This window comes from Triticum urartu, chromosome 2 (genome assembly GCF_003073215.2).
Source record: "Triticum urartu cultivar G1812 chromosome 2, Tu2.1, whole genome shotgun sequence".
NCBI lineage: Eukaryota > Viridiplantae > Streptophyta > Magnoliopsida > Poales > Poaceae > Triticum > Triticum urartu.
Window position 1 is genome coordinate 409,228,796 of NC_053023.1, and position 22,798 is coordinate 409,251,593.

The 22,798-nt window shown below is 43.2% G+C and overlaps 1 protein-coding gene across 2 annotated transcripts; it reads left to right on the forward strand.

Moving 5' to 3' along the window:
• Nucleotides 1-645: 645 nt before the first annotated feature.
• Nucleotides 646-19,760, forward strand: LOC125537584 (protein TRANSPARENT TESTA 9). 2 transcript variants are annotated; one of them, XM_048700905.1, is made up of 21 exons: nt 646-987; nt 1,819-1,870; nt 1,956-2,032; nt 2,153-2,286; nt 2,375-2,471; nt 2,563-2,620; nt 6,354-6,462; nt 6,560-6,683; nt 6,769-6,952; nt 7,056-7,366; nt 8,452-8,540; nt 8,630-8,700; nt 12,556-12,666; nt 14,604-14,666; nt 15,232-15,369; nt 17,393-17,498; nt 17,591-17,662; nt 17,787-17,833; nt 18,403-18,562; nt 18,666-18,826; nt 18,971-19,760. In XM_048700905.1, the coding sequence occupies exons 1-21, from the start codon at nt 797-799 to the stop codon at nt 19,274-19,276; spliced, it is 2,661 nt and encodes an 886-aa protein (XP_048556862.1). In that variant the 5' UTR covers nt 646-796; the 3' UTR covers nt 19,277-19,760. The 2 variants fall into 2 exon arrangements, with proteins under 2 accessions (XP_048556862.1, XP_048556863.1); XM_048700906.1 differs by lacking the exon at nt 12,556-12,666.
• The last annotated feature ends 3,038 nt before the right edge of the window (nt 19,761-22,798 follow it).

The window sequence follows — 22,798 nt, forward strand, 5'->3', positions numbered from 1 at the left end:
AATTTGGGCCGCAAATGCATCGGCGCGGACGCGGAGCGGGTACGATTTGGATATGGGTCGGCGCGTTGTGCCGCCTCTTTTGTCCGCGCCGATCCAAACGGACGGCGGCGGACGAAATGGGTCGCCCCATCAAATTACTCTTAGTGTATCATATGATATTTGCTAGGAGTTTATTGGGGTGGTGTTGCTGTTTTCAACGTTTTTGTATCCGGTTTTGGGTGTGTGTGATGTGGTGTGTGTTTGTATCGGTTGGTTTCAATTTGTTAGGTGATGGTTGCTTTATATGTAAAGCGGGGAAAAATCTTTTTTTTTCATCACGAAACTTCTTCAAAGGTTTTAAAGTAATCAAAAGGCAAATATGGTGACACGTGAGTTAGCTATAAGTTAAGTCTTTTTAACCGTTCCGATTTCGCACTGCGTAGCGCATGCAGTAACAGATGATTGGAACAATATTTTAATTTGATCGATATACATGAGGTGGTGTTTTCAAATTCAAAAAGAAGACGAAGAAAACGCTAGAATCCGGCAGCAGAACCCGAAGCGGAATACGCAACCCCGCTGGCAATTCCGGTTGCTCCACCGCGCCACGCAGGCCCCACCTCTTCCCTCTTGCCTTTCTGCCCCCGATAACCCAGCGCGACGAAGTGGACAACCGAACGACGCAACCGGGCGGCGAAAAAGATAGCGAAAACCCAGCGGAAGGAGGCGAGAAAAAAAAAAAGAAGAAGCAAAAAGCGAGCCCCCGATCCCCACCCCCTGCCTCCCCAACCACCGCCGGCGATCGCCGCCGCCGCGGATGCGATGCGCCCCCCCTCCTGCGGCCGGGGCGGCACCGTGGGCCGCGCAGGGTGAGAGATCCCCGAGCGTCGGCACTGCCTCGTGCGCCTCCGAGCTTGCCCCCCACGCTCACCACGCCGACCGCCGCGGCTTCGCGGCCATGTGGTTGTTCTGGCGCACCAGGAACCGCTTCTCCATCGAAGAGCTCCGGTGCGTGCCCACCTTTATCGCACCCGGTCTCGCTAGGTATTCGGAGGCCGCCCCCTGCAGATCTGTGCCGCGGTGGTGGCCGGAGTCTAGTTCACGATTCGAGCCGGTTGTGCAAAGTCTCGTCTCTATTCTGTTCGAATCCGACCGCGTTTGTAGAAACCAGAGGGCACTGTGGAGCCAATTGCTTCTCACTTCCGGGCTAATAGATATTCGTGATCAGTTGGTGTTCTACAAGGTTCTCTCGGCACTTTCAGCTTGGTTTAGTGCTTTATCACCGCAAGGGTGATGCTTATAATGGAAAAGCGAGTATACGTACTTGTGTTTGTTTGATGGATGGAGACTCAGGCAGTGGTTAACTTATTAACCAGATGATGCACTGACTGTAGAATGGAGGCTTCATGTCCTTTTATTCCTTGATAACCATAGTATAGTGCGCACCAGCTTTAGGATCAGTTTGTGTTTGCTGAATTGTGCTGCACTCAACTTATGCTATAATCTGCTAGGAAAAAAATAGCCACTAACGTAGAGAAAAGTTGGTTAGCCAAACGGTGAAATGGGCAAAAGCTGGCTGCCCAAAATCCAATTATTCATAAGAAAGTAAAATCTTATCATAGATGCTTCATACATGTCTTCTTCTTCAACTATGTCGTTACAGATTGTATCTATAATTGTACATATACCTTTAAATTTAATATTTCTTGTTTATATTTGATACATTTACTGAAAACCAACACCCAGATTTGCATCCTATTTTCCACTTAAGTCAAAAGTACTTGCATCTTGATCATGCATTCATGCTAATGTAAGTGTTGTGTTATTCTTCATTTGTAGGTATTTAACAGATCAGCTACAAAAGATTCATGTTGTTTATGAAGCTAATAAGGTAGGTTGAGCTGTTCATCCTTGTTATTTCCAGGAGTCTTAAGAAATTTCAGTTGATCAAGTTAGCTCTGATGTTTTTCATGTAGGAATTTGTGGTTGAAGCATTGCGATCAATTGCGGAACTTATGATATATGGCGACCAGCACGATCCATTATTTTTTGAGTGAGTGTTAGCCTGTTAGGCAGAGAGCATGTAGTTTCCAATAGTGCAGCTATGCAGTAGAAAGTGGCAGGCCGGTGTTGTAGAAACCTAATCTATTTATTTATATGGTATATCTTTCAGATTTTTCATGGAGAAGCAGATTATGGGTGAATTCGCTCGTATTTTGAGGATTTCTAAGCTGTCCAGAGTGTCACTACAGTTGCTGCAGACAATGAGTATCATGATTCAAAATTTAAGGAACGAGCATTCAATTTGTAAGTTAATCGTTATTGTTACATATATTACAGGTAAAATGCTGCATGGTTGAATGATCTAATCTGCAAGTGTTCATGTTTTGTACAGATTACATTTTCAGCAACGAGCACATTAACTTCTTGATAACTTACTCGTTTGATTTCCAAATTGATGAGATGCTATCGTACTACATATCCTTTTTACGGTTTGTACCCCGTCTTAAATTATTACTTATTATCTTTTGTGGTTCCTGGTTATTATTATGTGTCGGCTTACTTTATTCTTGTCTCATGAAGGGCAATAAGTGGAAAGTTGAATAAGAATACAATTTCCTTGCTTGTGAAGACAAAAAATGTACACATCTAATTCCTTTTACTGCACACATACATATTAGGCAGTGTTGTTTTTCTTTGGCTTATTTTTATCATTAAACTAGATTTGTATTCTACTCTGATGTATTGATTTGTGTGCTATGTAGAATATGGCAAATTTGTTGCTGTGAATTGTAAATAGGCCTTCTCAGAAAGAGAAGTCCACATTTCAACCCTGAACTTGTCACTAGGTTTATGATTCAACCTCCAACTTCAACACCGGTCATCCCACACCTCAAACTTACCACCCAGTTCAGGAAACAACCCTCTCCCCGGTTTTTACTCACCGGAGCGGTTTTGACCGTGTTGACTGCCGAGTCAGCACTTCCAATCAGCTCCTTACATGCGGGACCCAACATCATCATCATCATCATCAACAACAACAGCAACAACAACAACAACAACAAAGCCTTTAGTCCCAAACAAGTTCGGGTAGGCTAGAGGTGAAACCCATAAAGATCTCGCGACCAACTCATGGCTCTGGCACATGGATAGCTGCCTTGTCCATAGCTAGTTCTTTGGTGATACTCCAATCCTTCGGGTCTCTCTTAACGGACTCCTCCCATGTCAAATTCGGTCTACCTGACCTCTCTTGACATTCTCTGCACGCTTTAGCCGTCAGCTATGCACTGGAGCTTCTGGAGGCCTGCGCTGAATATGCCCAAACCATCTCAGACGATGTTGGACGATGTGGGACCCACCTAGAAAAAAAATCCCTCTCCTCTGTGGCAGGGTCAAACAACAAGGCATGCGCACCTCGGCGGCGGAACAGAGCGGCTCCGGCGACTTCTTCTTGACAACAACTACACCTCTTTCGTACCTGAGCACATGGGTGTACCTGGAGTACAACGATGGGTAAGAGGACCGTTTATTCCTTCCCGGTGGACTGCCGGTGGCGATGAAAGAGGGATTCAGTCACAGCTTCATCCTACATAAAATTGATGACCACATCCGTGTTGCCATGACCAGATGAGGACATGGCTAGAAAGAATTGAAGAACGGGGCACGGGAAGGCTCGGCATGGCCGCAGGATTGGCGATAGCTGATTCAGTTAGCCGCGTGGATGACGACTTCTGTGGCTCGATTCGTTCGGGGGAGAGAAGTTGATTGTGTCGGCATAGTCACCCGCGAGGAGCGACACGCGGAAGAGACGATGCAAACGCCCTATGGAGTTTGGACCCAGAGGCATATCGTAGTGGAGAGGAAGGATTGGGAGGGTCAGGTCATCATTGGTGACCATTGATCAGGGTCACTGTTCCAGGTCAAAGTGCTCAGGTGGATGGACACCACGTCCAGGTTCACCGACACGCCCTTGGCCAGCTCAAACCCGTCGATGCTGAAGTCCTGCGCAGCGAGTACCGCGGAAGCTAGCTTCGATAGCGGCTGTAGGAGGTAATAACTCCGCCCATGACTAGTAACCGATGCTGGACCTGCTCATGCATCAGACGCTTGCGAAAACTCGCCGTGCCCCCTGCTGTTCAAGCAGGTCACGTGCCTTTGGTGGCGTGGTGTTCGCCAAGCGCTGCACCACTCGGTCGTTGATGTGTGCAGCTCCATACACTTCTTTGAGATGTGGGCGAGCAGCTCCTGTTGGGCCGGAGCGTTGACACGTCCATGTTCCATGATGTGGTGGCAGTGTGCCGCGCCCCAACGCCGCCTGCCGCGGTTGAGACGCGACTCTGCTTCACTTTACGGCCGAGAAGCATCACGGTTGCCACACGGCGGCCGGGGTTGGGTGCGGCTAGAGCGGCTGGCACAACATGGGCAGCGTGGGGGCGAGTGAGACAGAGAAACATTCCACTTTTGTTGTTTACTAGTCCTCCAATCCATAGGCTTAGTTGGCAGTGGCCGCTGAGTTGGCAGTGCCCCGTCAGCATTGACTGCGGTCAAAACTGGTTGACCAACCCAAAACCAAGACTAGGGCTGAGTTCCGAACCTTGAGGTTAGTTGGGGGTGTATTCCGACTGGTTTCAAAATTCAGGGTTGTAAATTAAACCGTGGGGTTAGTTCAGGGTTGAAATGTGGACTTCTGTCCTCAGATTGAATGCTGGCCCCATCAAACTGGATTGTGATTCTTTTTTCAAGAAAAAGCATCAAACTTTGACGTCTCGATGCATTGATAGAATTGGAGAAACAGCCAGCTTATTCAAGCCCAGGGATGGGGAAAGCCAGCACACACTCTAATGACTAATCTAGACGCCAATGGTAGGTAGAAGCCTTAGCCTGACGTGCATGCTACCTGCCCAAGATTGCTCTTAAGCGTATACAGTGGAAGTACATCTATCACGGCCAAATGTAGTAAGCTGTCATTTTGGATCATCAACAAGGGAGACCCTTGCAGTGGGTGGTCCGCAAGGATCGTGAAGGATCACTGGCACAAAAAGTTGTCGCAGATCATGGATGACCACCACTTCAAAATGTCCAAGTGGCAGGAGGTTGAACTTTGACCAGAGCCAGGAGAGTACTCATGTTCCAACCAGAAGTTATTGCACAATTACCAAAGCCTCTGGTTTGTCATACCCCACTAGTGTCATAGTGTGGAGGCCCTTGTGGCCAATGTGCAATTGTATGGCGAGACTAGTCCCACATGTAGAGTTTGATAGGTTTGGTTGTGCTCCGAACACAGCACCCCCAGGTTAAACCTTTTACACAAAGCAATAATGAAAGTGCAAGTGGGGTCCTGTGCATATATGAGACCACTCCAATGTATTAAGTGAATCTGGGACAGGGTGTATTACAGGGGTGATATCAGAGCATCAACCGTCCCTCGCTGTGTGGGCTCATGATGGGTACACGGTACAAGATGCTGAGGACTGAGGGTTTGTTTTGGTCGTCTGCTGGCGGCCGTGGGCGTCGGCCCTTAGGGGTGAGTGGAATAACCAACCCATTAGTGTGGCAGCCCAAGATGGGATTAGGCCCACGTGGATATGTTAGATTGCTTTGGTTTTTCATACCTACTTCCAAACGTACCACTTCCGGATTAACGCTTCTATACGAAATGAGGACGAGGAAGTGTAAGTGGGGTGTTATGCATACGTGGTCCCACCCTAATCTGTGGGATGTGAATTAAGCATATTAGGGTTAGGGTGTTACATGGTCGCAGGACAAGCATGTTGATACATGGGGAAAGCCAGCCATTCGGCCGTACAATAATCCTATTGGCCATCTGGAGAATTGAACTCCATTGGGTGCCCAAGATTTGTAGTTGACTGCAAAGAGCCGTGCTGGATCACTTCGTTTAACATACTGCCATATCTGGATTTTCCGAGTCTGGCCCACCGCTAGACCAGAGTTGCCTGTGAGCTGTACATGGTGAACTGGCCCCAAGAGGTTGCTACTGCACCCATGATGCCTTGAATGTCTGATACACACGATCGCACATCAAGCGCCTTGAATGTTTGATACACAAGATCGCACATCAAGGGCCTTAGCCTGTGTGGGACGCTTCATCTTCCTTTTGACACGATATTGAAGATCCAAGTTGACATGGCGTTGAGGCCAGGAATCTTATTATGCATACACATTTCATTAATTGCAATGCTGTAAGCATTTCCAAGTTATATGCTATTTCTGGAGATACCAAATTATTTGGATTGCTGTTTATTACTAATTATTATTTTTGTGCAAGGAAGTTTGTATTAGCTGAGCCTGTCAGGTTCAATATGTGAATCTCAAATTCCTTCTTTACTAATCTTCTCTATATTATTATTATGCAGGATGAGGTCATCTCATTTCCTCTCTATGTTGAGGCCTTAAAGTTTGCTTTTCATGAGGATAGCATGATCCGTGTTGCTATACGTACCTTGACACTTAATGTCTATCATGGTAAGTTGCTAAGGCCTCGATGACATTATAGGTCAGCTACTCATGCACTAACTTGTATTTTTAATGTTGCTTATAACACAATTCTTCTTCCTTTCAGTTGGAGATGAATCTGTTAACAGATTTGTTTCGCGAGTGCCACTGTCAGATTATTTCTCTGACATGGTCAAACATTTTCAGAAGCAATGCATCGACTTGGATAAGTTGGTTGTGCGTTCTGCAAGGTAAGCTTGTGAATATAAACAGGCCACTGAAGTGTCAACTTTTGAAAGCAATTCTCATGCCTTCTGTCTGTATTCTGATCTGTAGGAATGTAGAACCTGTGCTAATGGCCTCCATTGAAGATGCAATTGTGCAAATTGAAGATGCCCTGTATTATTTCAGTGATGTTATGTCTTCTGGCATCCCTGATCTAGGAAATTTTATCACTGAAAATATCCTGCAACTTTTGGTATTCCGGATTGTACTCCCATCATTGCAAAGGCAGCGCACTGTACGTACAGCGAGAAACACCTTTTGCATTACATTATAATATATTTTTGATACCTACGCTTGTTTTTTGTAATTTCTCATGTTCCCTTTTTTTTCTTCCCTAGGATTTATGGATAAGTGTGAGTACTTCCATGTATTTGCTTTGCTGCATACTTCACATTTTTAAGGACAAAGATATGGCAAGCACTGTTGCTGCAGCTCTTTTCCATCAGCCTGATTGCCCTGATAGGAAACAAGGAACACCTAATGGTTGTACCTCTGAGCATGATCATGGCATATCTGAGAACCAGGTCAGCAACACCTCTGCGGAAGATCAATCGAAAGCAGACAAGCCAACATCTTCGTCTTCTGCACATTTGCAGTGTTTGCCTGATCATCCATCAGCAAGTGATTTCTGCCAAGGCAACACACTGAGGTATGCTGCTGCTCTGTATGAGAATTATTACACAAACTCCTTGATTTCAGTTCTTATTAGGATGGATATAATATCTCTGAAGCTGTCATTGCTTGGTTATGCCATCGGGGTTAGCGAAAGAAAATTAGTTTCTCTAATGTTTGTTCTTTTTTAGGGAGTCTCTTTTGAGGCGTAGAAGACATTCTAAGAAAACTGTTAGCATAATAATAATTTTCACAAGTACCTACCTAACCACCCTTTGATAGTACTAAGAGTGGTAATTGATAGTGTTAATGTGTCATTTGATGTTGTTTCATGCGGTTATGCTTTGAGCCCTTCACTGTTGAATTGGTAGTTCTAATCCCTAAGTTTGTAAGTCTCCCAGGTGGCAAGAATCCCTAAAAATACTGCCTGGTCAAGTTGGGCAAGAGTCCGAAGACTGGGGTTAGCACACTCCTCTTCTAGCACGCCTTAGCAGCATGGCTCTAAGGCTTAGTTGAAACTATTGATTCTTCATTGATTGATAGAACGATTACACTGTAGCTCCTTTTAGTAGGATGACAGACTTGATCCAGAAGCTGAAACTTAACTCAAACATGACAGAATCACAGCTCTGTCTTTGCTAGTTTGATTGCTCCCAGTAAGTGATGTTTTCGACATGACACGGTCTCCACTCTCCAGAATGCATCTCTTGTAATCAATTTACTGTTCTGCGCTATATTTGTTTGTAGAAATAAAACCTAATAAAATTAGTACAACATTATGGAAGTATTACGCAGACAAATCTACTCCTATGTTCTTAGTATGAGTATGACCAATGTGTGTGTGTGTGTGTGTAATATTCACAACTATGTTGTTCGCAAAGTTATAGTTTGACTACATGCATTCGGTGATGTCGCCTTTTTTTGTATTGGAAGTAGTAGTATTATCGTAGATGTTGACAATCCATAGCTTTGCCGTACCTTTTGGTTGTGGATATTAGCGCAGAGATGCACATTTTTGTTGTTGTTATACTTCAAGGCTGCTTACTTGTTTAATGTTGAAGTAATCCTTAAGAAATTGCACATTTGAGATCATTGTATATGAGTGTATTTCGTTATTTTCAGGGAACACTTGCTATCATATATCACAGGTGGGGATGGTTCCCAAGCTTTGGGTTCTTTGTGCTTATTTGCTACATTATTGCAGACAAAAGGTGTCTTTAACATATTCTCATCTGATTATTGTTATCATTGTGGCTTTCCCAGAAATATAACTAACCATTCATACATATTGGCTTTTCAGAACTTGATGAATCAATGTTAGATGCACTTGGAATTTTGCCTCAAAGAAAGCAGCATAAGAAGCTTCTATTAGTGAGTATTATTTATTTCCATTTGCTGTCTGTTTTGGGAAATGTAATTAGGTTGATTCCTCTGATGTGGTCTTGCATCCCGATTGCATCAGAATTCCTAAATTATTGTTTCTAGATGTCCATGTATAGCAGTAATCTTATGTATGAACTTAATAAGGCATCTATGGATGACTGAAGACTGCTTTATGCTTATTTACTTGGATTTCGGAAATTCGAGATGGCATGTATTTAGGAATTGATGCTAGAATGGCATGTATTTGAACAGACAACAACAACAACAAAGCCTTTAGTCCCAAACAAGTTGGGGTAGGCTAGAGGTGAAACCCATAAGATCTCGCAACCAACTCATGGCTCTGGCACATGGATAGCAAGCTTCCACGCACCCCTGTCCATAGCTAGCTCTTTGGTGATACTCCAATCCTTCAGGTCTCTCTTAATGGACTCCTCCCATGTCAAATTCGGTCTACCCCGCCCTCTCTTGACATTCTCCGCACGCTTTAGCCGTCCACTATGCACCGGAGCTTCTGGAGGCCTGCGCTGAATATGCCCAAACCATCTCAGACGATGTTGGACAAGCTTCTCTTCAATTGGTGCTACCCCAACTCTATCTCGTATATCATCATTCCGGACTCGATCCTTCCTCGTGTGGCCACACATCCATCTCAACATACGCATCTCCGCCATACCTAACTGTTGAACATGTCGCCTTTTAGTCGGCCAACACTCAGCGCCATACAACATTGCGGGTCGAACCGCCGTCCTGTAGAACTTGCCTTTTAGCTTTTGTGGCACTCTCTTGTCACAGAGAATGCCAGAAGCTTGGCGCCACTTCATCCATCCGGCTTTGATTCGATGGTTCACATCATCAATACCCCCATCCTCCTGCAGCATTGACCCCATATATCGAAAGGTTGTCCTTCTGAGGTACCACCTGGCCATCAAGGCTAACCTCCTCCTCACACCTAGTAGTACTGAAACCGCACATCATGTACTCGGTTTTAGTTCTACTAAGCCTAAACCCTTTCGATTCCAAGGTTTGTCTCCATAACTCTAACTTCCTATTTACCCCCGTCCGACTATCGTCAACTAGCACCACATCATCCGCAAAGAGCATACACCATGGGATATCTCCTTGTATATCCCTTGTGACCTCATCCATCACCAATGCAAAAAGATAAGGGCTCAAAGCTGACCCCTGATGCAGTCCTATCTTAATCGGGAAGTCATCAGTGTCGACATCACTTGTTCGAACACTTGTCACAACATTATCGTACATGTCCTTGATGAGGGTAATGTACTTTGCTGGGACTTTGTGTTTCTCCAAGGCCCACCACATGACATTCCGCGGTATCTTATCATAGGCCTTCTCCAAGTCAATGAACACCATATGCAAGTCCTTCTTTTGCTCCCTATATCTCTCCATAAGTTGTCATACCAAGAAAATGGCTTCCATGGTCGACCTCCCAGGCATGAAACCAAACTGATTTTTGGTCACGCTTGTCATTCTTCTTAAGCGGTGCTCAATGACTCTCTCCCATAGCTTCATTGTATGGCTCATCAACTTAATTCCACGGTAATTAGTACAACTTTGAACATCCCCCTTGTTCTTGAAGATTGGTACTAATATACTCCGTCTCCATTCTTCTGGCATCTTGTTTGCCCGAAAAATGAGGTTGAAAAGCTTGGTTAGCCATACTATCGCTATGTCCCCGAGACCTTTCCACACCTCAATGGGGATACAATCAGGGCCCATCGCCTTGCCTCCTTTCATCCTTTTTAAAGCCTCCTTGACCTCAGACTCCTGGATTCGCCGCACAAAACGCATGCTGGTCTCATCAAAGGAGTCGTCCAGTTCAATGGTAGAACTCTCATTCTCCCCATTGAACAGCTTGTCGAAGTACTCCCGCCATCTATGCTTAATCTCCTCGTCCTTCACCAAGAGTTGGCCTGCTCCGTCCTTGATGCATTTGACTTGGCCAATATCCCTCGTCTTCCTCTCTCGGATCTTGGCCATCTTATAGATGTCCCTTTCACCTTCCTTCGTGCCTAACCGTTGGTAGAGGTCCTCATATGCCCGACCCCTTGCTTCACCAACAGCTCGCTTTGCGGCCTTCTTCGCCATCTTGTACTTCTCTATGTTGTCTGCACTCCTATCCAGGTATAGGCGTTTGAAGCAATCTTTCTTCTCTTTAATCGCCTTCTGGACATCATCATTCCACCACCAGGTATCCTTATCTTCGCTTCTCCTTCCCCTGGACACTCCAAGCTCCTCCGAGGCCACCTTACGAATGCAAGTCGCCATCTTCGTCCACACATTGTTCGCATCTCCTCCTTCCTCCCAAGGGCCCTCTTAATGACCCTCTCCTTGAACGCTAGAGCTACCTCCCCCTTGAGCTTCCACCACTTCGTTCTAGCGACTTTGGCACGCTTATCCCGCTGGACACGAATCCGAAAGCGGAAGTCAGCAACCACCAGCTTATGCTGGGGTACAACACTCTCTCCAGGTATCACCTTACAGTCTAGGCACGCACGCCTATCTTCTCTTCTCGAGAGGATGAAATCAATCTGGCTAGAGTGTTGGCCACTACTAAAAGTCACCAGATGTGATTCTCTCTTTCTAAAGAGGGTGTTAGCTACAATCATGTTGTAGGCTAGAGCAAAGCTTAAGACATCTTCTCCTTCTTGATTCCTGATGCCATAGCCAAAGCCCCCATGCGCCCCTTCAAAACCTGTGTTAGATGTACCCACGTGGCCATTGAGGTCTCCTCCTATGAAGAGCTTCTCACCAATCGGTACACTCCTAACCATGTCTTCCAGGCCTTCCCAGAACTCCCTCTTGGTGTTCTCATTGTGGCCTACTTGCGGGGCATACGCGCTGATAACATTGAGAACCAAGTCCTCAACTACCAGCTTGACCAGGATAATCCGGTCCCCACGTCTCTTGACGTCTACCACTCCATACTTGAGGCTCTTGTTGATCAAGATGCCTACGCCATTTCTGTTTGCAGCCGTCCCTGTGTACCACAGCTTGAAGCCGGTATCCTCCACCTCCTTCGCCTTCTGTCCTCTCCATTTGGTTTCTTGGACGCAAAGGATATCAACACCTCTCCTCACAGCTGCATCAACTAGCTCCCGAAGCTTCCCTGTCATAGACCCTACGTTCCAGCTACCTAAGCGAATCCTCCTAGGCTCGGCTAGCTTCCTTACCCTTCGCACTCGTCGAGTCAAATGCGAAGACCCTTGCCCATTTTCCACTACATCCGGGCGCCGATGTAGCGCGCCACTAAGGATGCGACGACCCGATCCTTGCTCACTTGCCACCGTATCCGGATCAAGATACAGTGCGCCACCTTGGGGGTGACGGCCCGGCCCTTGCCCATTTTCCACCACACCCGGGTTCCGATGTAGCGCGTTTACGCCCCAACGAAAATCCATGTATTTGAACAGAGGAGTACAAAATATTACAACTCTTGGCACGAGAATTCAAAGGTGTTACCAGCCAGAGTTACCCTCATTAAGTTGGCTTGGACACGAGAAACGATCCATTATGTACTTATTCTTGCATTTAAATGATGGGCACTAGATGGAGAGAGCAGACAACTAACAAGGCACTTAATGACTTAACGCGTGAAACAAAATGGTCCACTCGGTGCATATTCTGGCCATAGTCAATTTGGATATTTTACTTAAAGACTTGGTTTAAGTCATCTGTTACCTCACAGCCTCCCCTTATTTAAATTTTGTCCTGTTAAGTGTGCTGTTATCGGACAGATCACATGTTGGATCGTATTTCATAACTTCGTTACAGTGCTGCATTTTAATTCAATTTTCTGACACTTGCACTCACTACCTGTAGCAAGCTTTGGTTGGTGAAGATACAGCTGAAAGGCAGCTATTTTCATCAAGTAGTGGTGTTGCAGATGATAGCATCTGCAGTGATTTTGATATTTATATAAGGAAGCTTCAGGTATACATTTTCTAGACTTACTGCAGTCTGTTACTTAGCCAGCATTTTTCTGATTGACTTTCTGGTGCGCAATCAGGTTACCACACTTTCCTGTAATAGCATGTAACCTTTGGCTTGTTAAACGACCAAAAATATGTTCTTGTCTCTCATGTAAGGTGGAGTGGTCAATGGAATTAACTTAACGCTTGCAATTGGAATTTCACGCACGGTGTTATGAGAAACAAATTAGAGAAATTTGTCTTATGGGCACGGGTGAACCTTGGTAGCCAAGAAAGTCAAGGCATATCGAATTATCGATAGGAAGATACCAATATTTTTGGGATTCTGTGTGCCTTCTAGTTCCAGTATGGAGCCTCAGTACGCATGGTGGTTAGCCTTGTCATCCCTTCGCTCAAGCCCTAATTCTGATACCATCTCGTCCCACCTCATTTTTGTATCTGATCCTGCACTACCAATGCTGGGCATTTTTTTAATGCAAAGGTGCATATTACTCACCGTTTTCATCTTGTCAGGATAACCCCTCAAACTTTTTTGTCTCATACTGTCTCCAAGTATCAACACTGGATTACTTCTCCCTTGACTCTTTTTTCCTCACGTGGTCTCCACGTCACCTTGGTCTTAGCACGTTGTCAGTGCCTCATTGTCATGTGATGGCTCATCACTGTCTTCTTCATCTCTTCCTCTCCTCTTTGTGCTATGGCAGTGGCCAGCTGCTACACAGGTTGCTTGTATCCTCCCTCCTCTCACCCATCCTTCCTCAGTTTCACTCACATTGGTGTGGCCTCCAGTAGAGAAGTGGTCAACCTTCTCGGACTACACTGCCATGCTCAGCATCTTTGAGGCGCTATCCCTCTGCTGTTGGCCTGCTGCTCAAGAGAACTGAGTGGTAGAGCAAGCGCACAACCGGACGGTGGCTGAAGAGAGGAGGGATACGGAAACACAGATCTATTATGCTTGGGGCAACCATCGCCCCTCATCTTACCTCCCCAGGCCCTGACCATCTGCATATATGCTAAATGTGCACACGCACCATCTCAAGCTGCCTATTTGCGCAAGATACAGGAAAGCAAGGAGTCAGGTGTGGATGGGCATGTACTTGAGGTTGTTGGGAGCAAGGCGAGACGGTGGTGCTCATCTTCACCTGCTACTCTGCTCCAGCTCCTACATGTGCTCGATTCCAAGAACACAAGAAGTTCAAGATATCCCACTGTGTCACCACCACTCAAGAAACAATCAAATTTGGGGCATGCAAGAAGAGGAAGATATTGCAAGAGCAGGGACGTGCAGATGCAATCAGGGGGAAGGGAAAGGGGGAGGCTGGTGACCTGGGCACCCTGGACCAGGGGAGCCACAATTGAGTGAGCTGCTGGGGGAGAAGCAGGTGCAGCTTGGAGCTGAGAGAGATGGAATGATCAAGGAGGATTTGGGGAAAACCACTATTGAACAGGAAAATTCAAGATACCCCCCTGTGTTACCACCTGCCCATTGCAGCCGCCACTCAAGAAACAGTCAAATTTGGGGCACACAAGAGGAAGAGATCGCAAGAGGGCGTGCGGATGCAGTTAGGGGGGAAGGGAAAGGGGAGGCTGGTGACCTGGGCACCCTGGACGAGGGGAACCACAATTGTGCATTCGTGCGAGCAGAAATGCTACCCTTTTTCTTATAGTTACAAGCTCCCTTACGTTCACTGATCTACCTGCCGAAGTAATGTGTGGACTTTGTGTCGTACAATAGAATCAGCAAGATTGTTGTGACAGTCTGTCCTTAGATGCAGTATCCAGGAACATTATTAATATGTTTTTATCAATGTAGTTACTCAGAGTGATAATCCTTAGTTCCTGTCATATTCCATGTATTCTTTTAATTGCTCAGCTATTCTATTCATGTCTATGGCGAGTATTTTACGAACTAAACATTTTTTGGTCCTCTTTCCACAGAGTAATTATGGGTTACAGTGTCATCATCCACGACAATTGACTTCTAAAGTTCACAGATATCAGGTTTATTTGTTGAGCCTTGTGCACACATTCAGTTCTTTAGCTGTGAAGTATAATTTTAATTATAGATCTTCCTCGTGCTGGTTTTGCTTGTGCCCCACCTGATAATTGAAAAGAAAACCAATCCAACGTGATCCATTTAACCCCCTCAGTGTCCTCTAGTACATGTTTTGCCTGGGAATTCCAAAACCGGTTGCTGTTTTAGAGGTGGTGGCTTTATGTCCACAACACGGAGTAGACAGGACGCACATCGGTGTAGAGTAAACAAGCTCCCTGATGTAAAATGGACTTGCTACTTGATTCAACTGGTTTTGTATCAGTGCATGAACTAGTCTGGGTACTGTTGGTGCACATTTTACTGCTTTAGACTCACAATCTGATACAACATGTGTTCTTATGATTGTTGCATCTTTCAATCTACCATGCTAGTCTCCTTGACATGATTAATGATTTATTATGACTGGTTGCTCACATTCAGTTCTATATTTTGTAGTTGAAGGTTGATGTTATGCTTTTTCATGTGGATGCTTACTCTGTTATGTTCATGTGTGCATTGATTGTTTTGTAGGTGCTCGATGCATTAGTCACCCTTTTCAGCAGGGCTAATATATCAGCAGATGTTCGTGTAGTTGGTGGCTGGCTTTTTAGGCAACTGCTGCCCCATGGAGAGGACGAGTTTACTGCTTTTCATCTAAAATTACTAAAGGTACACACATACCGCCTCATTATTCCTATGATACCACACCATGATTGGCATATAGTAGTTTACATACCTTAAGGGTGTTAAAGGTGAGGGATTGATACAGTACTGCTATAAGTTTGGTTCTGACAACATAATGTTTTATACGAGATATTGAGATTCAGTATCAAGTTTGTCTTAACAAAAAAGGTGAGGGGAAAGAGTGAGTCCAGTTCTTTTTGTTAGCTGTCAAGTGGTACTGTGAGAATATGTTTCTTGGAATCACTTAAATTCCCCAACTGAGTATAATTCTGCATTGTTTTAACGGTTCTCACTCCATTTCCGGAACTTAGCAGTTATGCTTGTTTCTGGTCCTGGCTCTGGAGCAGAACATTCTCGCTTGCAAGAAAAGTCGGTACTTTGAGAGAGTTAGATCATCCCTACGCCTTCCCACACAAATCTGTATAATCTTTAGGGAGTTGACACTGTCTGTCCTTCCCTTAAACGTTTAATAAATTTTAGGAGTTAAGTTTAGGGAGGAGCAAATTCTGCCTATATTTGACCAGAATTTGCTCCCTCCTTATCCTCTCCCTATCCCATCAAAAAGTGGCAGGAGGAAGTTTCCTTACCAATGTTACCTCCTGCCACTGCCAAAGTCGACGCCGGTGACCTCTCTGGCCGCACCGCCCCCGCCACACATTCCTTGAACCGAGCCAGAACTCATGGCCGTCCTCGCCGTGCCAGAAGAGCTCCCCGTCGCTGCGCCCGACCACCGCCACCTCCTGTGCCACGGGCACACCCCTCCCCTAAGGCTTCAAGCCACCTCCCGTGCCGGCCGTCGCCGCCACTTGAGCTGAGCCGTGGCTCGAGCTTCGGTAAGGCTGGGAATCAGGCTGTAATACCTCTCTGCCTCCCCACGCCCCCTATCAGGCCAGCATGACCTCTGGCTGCTGAGCCCGCTTGCTCTCCGGGCACGTAAAGCTTCCCAAAGAGCAGCTCTGCCTGGCGGCGACGGTCTCTGTCAATGGCTCCGTGCGCGTCGTCGGCTATATGCGTTGGAGCGAGGGGTGATTGGCCTGGACAGGATCAGGATCATATGCGTGCGTGGCAAAGGGGAAACCACTTTGGCAGCAACAAGCGCGTGAGGTTTACATGTAACCATCTTCGATGATTCTCCCCCCCTCCCGGTTCTTTTCTGAGGTGTTCGACCAAATGGCAAAAAACATGTCCCTCTTTTCTGTAATAATGTGCAAATATATTTAAAATGGTTCTTTTTGTGTGCAAAAGAAGGCGTGAATTAGCAATTTTTTTTTCGAGGGAGTTCTGTTTAAGGGAAGGACTGGGTGGTCAGAAATTTAACTCAATTTTTCAGGAGTTAAGATTAGGGAGGTGGTATAGGGAGTTAAATTTTAGGGGAAGGGCTAGAGATGCTTCTAGGATCAACCCCAGAGCATATAGCTGACAAACAGACCGTATGGCCACTTCTTCGTCGGAGCTGCAGGAGATCTGACCCCGGTTTAGTGTACTATTTTTAAAGGATTATCACTTAACAGTCAGCAAAATTCTGCAGCACAGATGGGCGTCGCACTACCTGGGAAGGAGCTGAAATCAAATGTTGTGTTTGAGATTATCTCTGTGCTGGCTCAAAATAAATAGCATTTTGAACTGTGATCTCTGCCCTCTCCTGCTCTCCCAAAATGTTCTAGTTCGCTAGTTGCTGTATGGGGCTTGACCTGTCAGCAGTCCTAGCTTCTGAGCTGCTCCTAAAGTTACGTTTGTGGTAGTGACCCGATTTTAAGTTCTAATGCACCTAAATTATGGAGAAGTACTTCCTTGCTCTGTGCAAGTATATCATGTAGTTATTTCCACTATTGCCTATCTATCGAAGGACAATTGAAATTCATCCTGGGTATAGCTTTAGCTTATGTCTAACTGGGATATGGTTGGATTTGCAGTCTTTCATGCACAATGTTATTGCTGAGAACTTTGATATATTTGAATCAGGCAGGTCAGATGTGATATGTGAGATGCTTTTGTTTGTGTCGTGTAGGATTCACACAAGGATTGCAGTGAAAAGCTGCTGGAAGAATCTGGAGGATGCTGGTGTGACTTGCTTCTTCCTATCGTTAGAGAAGCTTGGAAAAATTGCAAGAAAGGTAGATTTCAGTTTGGAGCCGAAGTCCTGTGTTTTTATGTGTGGTGCAAATGAAATTCCGTCCTAATATTCTTTGTTTTTCTTTGGAGTTAGCAATTGAGGCATCTTCACCACCCAAAGGATCCAAGTCTATTATTTCACCTTTGGATCCGTGTTTATTTGGAGGTCAGGACTCAATACCACACTAAATGAAAGTATATCTTACAAGTATCCTGTCTCTATCGTGGAGAAGTATCTTACAAGTATCCTTCTTGGCTTGCTGTACTGATCTATAAACATTGTATTCCAGGTGATTCTTCTATCGCTATCGCGGAGAGAATCTATGAGATGGTTAAGGTATTGGCTTGATCTTTTTCATTCGCTGGTTTTGACATATTTATTTTGTTAATTGGTTCAGTCCCAGCCAAGAAGTTTGTTTGGTTGATTTCTGTTTTATTTATTATTCTCAACGTCAACAGAATAGCACATGACGCAAAAGTACCTTTGTTTTGATTGAAATATCCAATGTGCAACTCAACCATCATTTAAGAAACGCGTCCAGATCAAAAGGCTTAAGGATATTCACAATCCTTTTCCTGATAGTTGTACTGGACTTTTAATAATGCACAGTTAACTTACTCTTGCGCTGATGCTGCAGTATTAATGTATTATACTTATGAACAATGAGTGTGTACAGGTTCACCAGCTTGCTGGTCTAATGGCGCCATGACGGTCAACTGTGGTTCAAACTGCATGTATTTTAATATTTTAATATTGAATCATGTGAATTTAAAATCGTATGCATTGTTGGTAGGTTGATATTTGAGGATACTGCCTGTTTTGTCTCTGTTACCAGCTAGCCCAGTGAAGTTAACCTTTTCAGTTCCTCGTATGTTTGCTGAAATGTGTGATGATAATTTTTACAGGGTTTTGTGCTACAGCATCAAGTTATACTCTTCTGCCTAGGAGAAACTTTCACTGACCAGCCGCCTATTTACTCTCCAGTCGATCTGCCTGTAAATAAGCGAGCAACTGCAGCAGGCTTCGATGGTTCAGTGCCCAAGCCTGGGCTTGAAGTCAACTTAGGTCTGAGTTTCCTTGAAGTTCTTACGTTGGCATCACAGAGATTGAAGTTCCTTAATTCCTCTCTATGTTTGTGATTTAAATGTTTGTCTTGCTGTTCTTACAGTTGATGCAATTCCTTGCCGGATAGCATTTGAGAGGGGCAAAGAGCGTCACTTCAGCTTTTTAGCTTTATCTAATGGAACTTCTGGGTGGATTCTCCTTTTAGAAGAATTACCACAACAACGTGGAATTGTTCGTGTCACTGCCCCCTTGGCTGGATCTGATGTATGTGTCATGCATTTATCATGACATTGAATATCTTTGTTTAGTTGCTCTTTCAAAGCCATATATATATATTCTTAATAGCATTAAGACATTTTTTTTATGAATAATGCATCTGATGAGAAAATTGTGGCATTATTATTTCAGCCAAGAACAGATGAAAAGCATGTGAAGTGGTTGCATTTAAATATTCGTCCTTCAACTGTTCCTTTCCTTGATCCGGAAAAATTCAAAGGCAAGACAAAGAAGTATCTTGTTGATGGGAGATGGACCCTTGCCTTCAGAGATGAGCAATCTTGCAAGGCAGCAGAGGCCATGGTTATTGAAGAGATGAAGCTCCAGCAAGATGCCGTCGGGAAACAGTTGAAGGCATTGCTTGAACTTAACATGCCTGAGAATGGGTTGCAGCATCCTCAGCTTTCCCAGGAAACCTCTTCTGATGACGGTTCATGACCGGTTTAAAGTTTCTTGTGCAGTGTTGAACTTCTAAGAAATGGCGACAGGAGGTCCGGTTGCCTCCATGTTGGCGAGTAGGCCGCCATGTTCTGTATATTACATCGGCAGATTAGATATCTTGTTAACACACACACACACTGTAGAGTTTCAACCCTTTTGAGGTAAGTTAGGTCTATAGGATTCTTTGTACAATAGTCTGTATCTGTCCTTTGTCCCTTGTAATGTTATATACATATCGCAGTCCATTCTTTGATAAGCTTCAGGGCAGAGTTGGGCGGTCAGTGTACACTAATTGTATGAAGAGGCCGGCCTGCAAACAATAAGATCTCTTGTCAAGTGTACACTAGCTGTTTAAAGAGGCCTGCAAACAATCAGATCTGTTGTCAAGTGTACACTAGCTGTTTAAAGAGGCCTGCAAACATTCATATCTGTTGTTAAAGCGAGCACTGCCAATAATAATAATGTTGGAACCCATTCATGATTTTTTTTTATCAACTGAACTGCTAATGAACTATACTATGTTCCTCTCCACTTAAAATATGGAACGCGTATTCTGGCATTTCACTTTCAGGTGACTGTTAACTTCGCAAAACAAGGATGTTTGTCTGATGGTTGTTGCAACGGAAATTGCTCACTGTTGAGCTGACTTTTTTTGGTAAGGTTTGATGTGCGAGACATACTCTGCTGTTGTTTTATTCTATGTGGGAATGAAATGATTGACGTGACAATAAATATATCTACTGTAGTTCGCAGTACAAGAAACTGTTGCGTGGAGTTATTTACTTATTGAAAATCTTACCCATCATATTTTTAATCAAAGCACATATTTGGCTAGTAAAGTGTTAATGCATGTCATAAAAAAATTGTTGGATTTGTATTTGAATGTAATTTTAATGATGTTTTTACATATTACATATATTTTATAAGTTAAAATTGTGATCAAAGTATGGCCTAAAATAGCAGGGGGATAGTATAGAAGGAGGCACTCCATCTGTCCTATATTAATTATCTCTCAAATATGTTTCCCTCAAAAAAAAAGCAATGAAATATGTCTAGATATATCAGTTTCAGCGACAGACAACTAATATGGATCAGAGGGAATATGATATCATTTCTATAAACCAAAACCAAAGGAATCTAAGGGAACTTTTCCTATAAAATTTTATCATATATAATCCCTGTAAATTTTTTGTAAATGATAAGAGGTCGCATTTCTGCAAAAGTATGAGCCATATTTATGTTTGGTAAATGAGCCGAATGATTGAACCGGCCTTTCTAAATCTGAGGCTTGTGAGCGTTCTGGGGAGATAAGATAAGAGAAAGCAAAGCTTTTCAAGTCCAAACGACATGTGTTAAAAAAGTCTGAACAATATAAACAAAAAGTTAACACATCTAATGACTAGCATCTACTGTATTGGATAGTGGTACTTCCAAATTTCTGTGCATTACGAGGTTGGTGAAACATTGATGTCCATGTGCAATCAATTTTGTTAGATGTTCAAATTATTCGTCCAAGCCTGGGCTAGGCCTCACAATATTGTTTTCGCCGTGTCATAGTTTGGGTGAAATGCTAAACGAGTTCTATTTTAATATATAATAATCACTAGCATCACATATAATTTTGATAGATAAATTTTAGGCGTAGAAATTAAAGCTTTCTTGAGGATTTCAAAAACTTTCTTACAAACATCATAAAAAAGTGAACACATTTTTATGAAAGATTAGTAAGAAGCCTAGAATTTTTAGAATTTTTGATTTTTTCCTTAAATAAACAATCTATAGAAACCAGGAAACTTCGTATACCCCTTATATCTATAGAATAATACATTTTCTCAATAGCGTCAACATTAGCTCTATCAACTTCAATATATCTTTCAGAAATTCTACGTTCGATAACAATATCTTCATTTACCATAAAGTGACACATCTCCTAATTTAGTACAAGATTTGTCTCCTCACATCTCTGCAAAATTTTAAGATTGTACAAATTATCGAAAGAAGTTTCTATAGAAAGTCATCTATAAAGACCTCAACAATATTTTCACAAAAATCGACAAAGATAGCAGTCATACATATTTGAAAAGTGCCAGGTGCATTACATAAACCAAAATGTATATGTCTATAAGCGAATGTTTCAAAAGGAGGATACACAGGTATTCAAGAAAAGTCAGAGTAACCATCAAGATAACAAAAATGTGAACGCTTACACTTTTTCTAACATCTGATCTATAGAAGGTAAAGGATAGTGATCCTTCCTAGTTGTGTTTTTTAACTTTCTGTAAGATAAATTCATTTTTATCATTAGGAACAACTGTAATGTCTTCTTTTTTAGGAACACAATGAACAATATTTACTCATCTACTATTAGATATATGATAGATTGTACCAACTTCTAGGAGTTTAAGAACTTCATTTCTTTCCACATCCTTCATCTTAAAATTCAAACGACGTTGATGATTATATCAAGTTTAGCATCGGGTTTCATATGAATCCTATGCATGCAAAGGGCACGACTAATACATTTGAGATCATCCAGAGTGTAACCAACAGTACCCTAATATTTCTAAGGATTGTAGGTAATCTTTCTTCTTCATACACTAAAAAGTCAGCACTGATAATAACATGATATATCTTCTTTTCATCCAAATAAGCATATTTCAGACTTTCAGTATATCAGATAACGGTTTAAGTTCAAACACACGATCACCTTTAGGAGGCGGTGTAGGTCCCTAAGGCTTCAACTCATATTTAAGTAAAGTTGTCTACCTAAAGAAAACTTCATCTATTTCTTTCCTCTCATGCATATTAATAAATTTCATGCTCCAATAAATATTGTTCTAATGTATCACTAAGAGGTATATCTATTGCAACAATTCTTTCTATCTCATCCACATGAAGAAAATCTTTAGCATGATGTTGTTTAGTAAACTCAGAGAAATTTAAGAAAACTTCATCTACTCCAAACTAAACATAAATGTTTTGTTTTTAGCAATCAACAACTATACTATAAGTATTCAAGAAAATTCTACCAAAGATTATGGGACAAAAATTATCTTGTATAGTTCCAAGTATTAATAAACCGGTAGGATATTTAGTCTTGTGACATGTTCAACATCTCTAATAATTTCCACACATGAAATACTAGACCTATCCACGAGCTTAATTGTTCGAGCAAGGTGAAATATCTTCAACAATTGGTTGATAAAGAGAGAAAATAATTACACTTATACTAGCTCTAATATCACATAGACCATGAGAACAATGAGTACCGATCTTAACAGAATTAGCAGGCATGCCAAAACATTTGGAAGTCTTTTATATTTAACAATATCAATAGCTTCTTCACGAAGTTGAATAACATGCCCATTTACATCTTGAGTTACAAGATCTTTAATGATAGGGTTAGTACCGACAGTATATCGACCAGAGCGGTGGTGGGGTGGTGGATGGGAGATTCAGAATTTCTTTCGAATTTCGAATCTAAACCAATCGACACATCGGAACTAATACTCGATAAAG